The sequence below is a fragment of the Varanus komodoensis genome, unplaced genomic scaffold (assembly GCF_004798865.1).
Source record: "Varanus komodoensis strain SLA01 unplaced genomic scaffold, ASM479886v1 scaffold10, whole genome shotgun sequence".
Lineage (NCBI taxonomy): Eukaryota > Metazoa > Chordata > Lepidosauria > Squamata > Varanidae > Varanus > Varanus komodoensis.
Genome location: NW_025335269.1, coordinates 7,454,558 through 7,458,864, shown reverse-complemented (window position 1 = coordinate 7,458,864; position 4,307 = coordinate 7,454,558). Strand labels below are relative to the sequence as shown.

Genomic DNA, 4,307 nt, shown 5'->3' with positions numbered 1-4,307 from the left:
ATGATGGACAAAATCCATCTTTCCAAGACAGCAGTTCAACTTTTTAAGTGGTTGATGCAAATTAGCCTTCTTTTATATGAAGAATGACCCCTCATCTCATAATGAACTTCCCTGATTGGCTTCTCAGTATTGCCTTTACCTGTCTCTAGGGTCTTGTAAGTTATGGATAGGTGGCTGGGTGGGGGGGTGGTCGTCTTCCTTTCTTTCAGAGTGGCCCTCTGTATCAGCGTGGTCCTTTTTTCCACACTGCTACACTGTTTACACCATGGGCCCTCAAACTACGGCCCACGGGCCAAATCTGGCCCACCATGCCCATTTATCTGGCCCACCTCAGAGGTTTTGAACTTGCTGTGCCTGCCGCCGCCGCGTGCACCTGTTGCTGCCTTGCGCGCCTGCCTCACCTTGCCTCTGCACGCATGCCGCCCCCCACATCCAGCCCCTCACCAGCCCACGCCTGCCGGCCAGCACCACTTACCAACCTGCGCCCACCCCCAGCACCTTTCAACTGGCCCCCTGTTGAAAAAATTTGAGGACCCCTGGTTTACACTGTTACACTGAAGATGCACAAGCTGGGATGGAAGAAAACTTTGAAAGTATGCACTAGAACATAATTTTATGTTACATTTAAATAGTTTATTAAAAAAACAATTATATTAAATACAGACTAACAGAATATTCATAATACAGTATATTTTACAGGAAAAAATAGCCATGTAGAAACACGTTTCTTTTTAAAAGTTCTTAGAGCTTTTTTAAGGAAAAAAAATTTACCCGTGAAGATAAGTTTCCTGTCAGACCTCTAGCAAAACAAAACAAAATGAAAAAAAGCTTAACGTTTAAAACCTTGGGTGCAATCCAACCACAGCAAAGCTCTTTTAAGTTCCTTAAATTTCAATGGGGGAGGAATGAGTTCATGCTTAACTCTCCAACTAAAATCTACCTGACTTAAAAAGTGCTTAGTCTAGGCTGGGTCACACCCAATGTCTTTAATATACAAAGCTTACAGTCTATAAATTCTTCAGAATAAAAACACAGTTATCTTTCGGGATCAAATTGGTCACAGGCCGTTATTTAAAAACAAACCAAAAAAAACAAAAAAACAAAAAAAACCAAAGTCAGTGGAAACTCCCTGAATCCATTCTGAAGTGCCTTTTTCTTATTCTTTCTGGGGATCAATAGTGCAGATTTATTTGGGATGTCAGAGCTCCCTGTGTAAATCTATGGAAAGCTGGAAGTGTGTCAGTGGCAGGATGCAGCTGCAGCGTCCACAGAGTCATTGAGACCCCTAATATAAGTAGGGGGCAAAATGCGGAACTCTCAAGTCCAACGCAGTCCATTCTATATATCCCAGTCATTCCAAGGCCTCTGACGGGTCAAGATGCCACACACAGATTCCATGGAAGAGGGTTAACATCCCTCATTTGCTTTCTAAATTGTAACAATGAACATCTCCTTTTCCCTTCCCATCATAACCAGGGAGTGGCTGTCCGTATTTATCCACACACCAGCAGTAGCCTCTCTTTCGGCCTCTGGATGGACGACACTGCAAAACAAGAGAAAATATTTGGTTAGCTATATTCTCCTCAGTGCTGCAAACCGAATTATTTTCAGTGCATTTAGACCTGGTCCAAAGGTTGAAGCAGTATAGCATTCTATATAGCATTCTAAAAGCAATCACAGAAGAAATGTCTACCACAGTGTGAACCCACTTTCACAACTATGTTCAGGATGCCTCTACCACCCAGCTCAATTACTGGATCACCAGGTTGATTTCTATGCCAATACATTCTGTCATCCCTCAGTCTTGTCATAGTTCTTATGCCTTAGAGTGCCTTTTGAACTCGCCTGTTCCTTTGTTTACTTATGTACACATGTTAGAAGAACAGTAGCAAAACTGTCCCTGGGATGTGGGGAGAAGGAGATGTGTGTGCACTGCTTGTGTAATAAGTGTTAGCCAACAGGTCAGCTTTTTCCCAGTTGAAACTGAACAGTACAGTGTCTGCACAATCTTCCTTCCCTTCAGAGATTGCCCAAAGACAGAAAATGTACATGCATTTGGAGAGTAGCAACACTACTAACACCTCCATCATTTGCAAAATGTTTTGCCTGCCTTCACTTGAAGGCTTGTTGGCAAAATGCTTTCATAAAATAGGAGACATGAACCACTGTGTGGTGTCATTAGCCTGGCAAGAAAGAGAGACAGTAAAATCAGGTACTCAAACCATTAAGACACAATCCAGATGCCACTGAGCATTTTAAATCCAACTAATTTCAATGGTAAGGAATTCTGAACATAATTAGCTATCCTTCAGAATTTAACAAAATTTAAATGTGCTTTGGGTATACTGTGCCCCTGGAGATTTATTTGGTATGAGGGTCTGCTACCTGCAATACCTGGGTAAAACATTTAAGATCAGGGTGTCCAGCCTGAATTTTCCAACCAACAGGACATGGCAGTATCAGGAATTTCCACTGAGTACATGGTTTGAGGCTCAAGGCCTAAACCATACATCTTCAACTTATCATCACTGTCGGTGCTGGGAATGAGTGGAATTTTGATGATCCTCAGAGAAGAATTACAATGAAAGTTTACCTCCAATGCCAAACAGCTATTAAGGTTCTAGTTATCGCACCATTAAAGCTATTCTTAGTAGCCCCAAAATGTGGAGAAGCCTTATAAATCACTTCAAGTAACACTACACACTTCAGCTGTCCACCACCATGGAGCTACATCAACTTTTAATGGACCTATGGAAATCTCATGAGTAAGGGATTTACTGCATGGACCCTTTATTTGGGAAAGAAAAGCAGTTGATTCTTGATAGGCCTCAAAGAGAGCACATGCCTGGTCAAGACCGTTTTGGCAGCAGTAACAACTCCACTTGCATCTGTTTGACAGAGGAATTCCAGGCTTGTAGCTGACATTTATTAGCAGATACATAATGCCCTGCAATAGAGTTATCACTTCAACAACTGCTAGGTATATTGGAGGTCTACGTGTCTATTTTTCTGTGCACATGGCTGCCCGAATACATAAACTAGATTGTGTGTAGAGAAAATGAAATAGCTTGATTTATCCAAAGCTCAAAAGCAAAGATTTGACTCAAAAGTAATAATTTAGTAAAGGTGGTGAGCAAGATAAACCATTTTCTGCAAGTTAAAAATAACAATCGTTATGTCTACATCACACATACCTCTTTAGAAAAACCCTGCTCTAAAAAAATCTTGTTTTTTATTGTCTGTGGAATGTCATTTGATGCATTCCATGGTTAAACTTCTCCCAAACTGAGAAACTTGCTAGCTGCATCACCATTCTACTGTTCACAGGTTTTATGGTATTGGGTTCAGGGAGTGTCCCACTGGTGAGACATATTCTTTGGAGCTCAGTTCAAGATATGTTGGCGACATACAGGTATGTGAGGGGATGTCACATGGAGATGGGTAGAGACCTGTTCTCCCCTGCAGAGGAAGGCAGGACACGCTCCAATGGAGCAAAGCTCAGGGAGCCAAGGTTCCAGTTGGATGCCAGGAAGCACTTCCTGACAATCAGGACCCCGAGGGTGTGGAATGGGCTTCCACGAGAGGTCGTTGAGGCCCCATCTGTGCGGGTGTTCAAAGATAGACTGGACGTCCACATGGGGGGCATGTTGTGAGCAGAACCGGCTGGTGCCGGAGGTCAGACTAGATGGCCCAGGAGGCCCCTTCTGACTCGCTCTGTTTCTATGTTTCTAAGTTAATTTCATTCCAGAAAGCATATTGTTAGAGAACATAGCATGAATTTACCAATACTTGTGTACTACAGCAAGATATCCTCGGGGAAATATAAGGCATTTGGCTCAAAAATCCTAACTCTGCTTTGATCAAAGAAAGTGACAGAATATAACAAATAAGGATCAGCCTAAGAAAAAGACAATCCAACAATTAGAGGAGTGCGAACTCATCTAAAGCCACAATTACCACCTGCAGAATTAGCCACTGTGTCTTTATTTGACAAATACAAGCATCATACAGATTTACTCATTAGGTGGCCAGAATTAGCTGCCACCCCCATCTCCCCCTACATACTGCTAACAGAAATCTAATAAACAAATAATACACAGGGAAAAAGTTTGCAGACGTCATGTGCAAGATTCCTTAGTTGCTGAAACTGGGTTTTAGATTCTCCAACCTTGGCACAGTGACCTTGGTGAAGTCAAAAACCTGTTTGATGTCTACTTGTTTTCCAGATAGTCGATCAGAGATGTAAAATGTCCAGACATTTTGAAATCATTGAAAAAACTAAGGTTTGTGTGTGTGGGGGGGGGGGG

The 4,307-nt window shown here is 42.3% G+C and overlaps 1 protein-coding gene across 1 annotated transcript in view; it reads right to left on the bottom strand.

Moving 5' to 3' along the window:
* Positions 1-611: 611 nt before the first annotated feature.
* IGFBP3 (insulin like growth factor binding protein 3) overlaps positions 612-4,307 on the bottom strand; it is a 38,121-nt gene continuing 34,425 nt past the window's right edge. Inside the window, exon 4 of the mRNA XM_044453704.1 lies at positions 612-1,543. Within this exon, the coding sequence (XP_044309639.1) occupies positions 1,418-1,543 (126 nt within the window). The 3' untranslated portion in view covers positions 612-1,417. The remainder of the gene's footprint in view (positions 1,544-4,307) is intronic.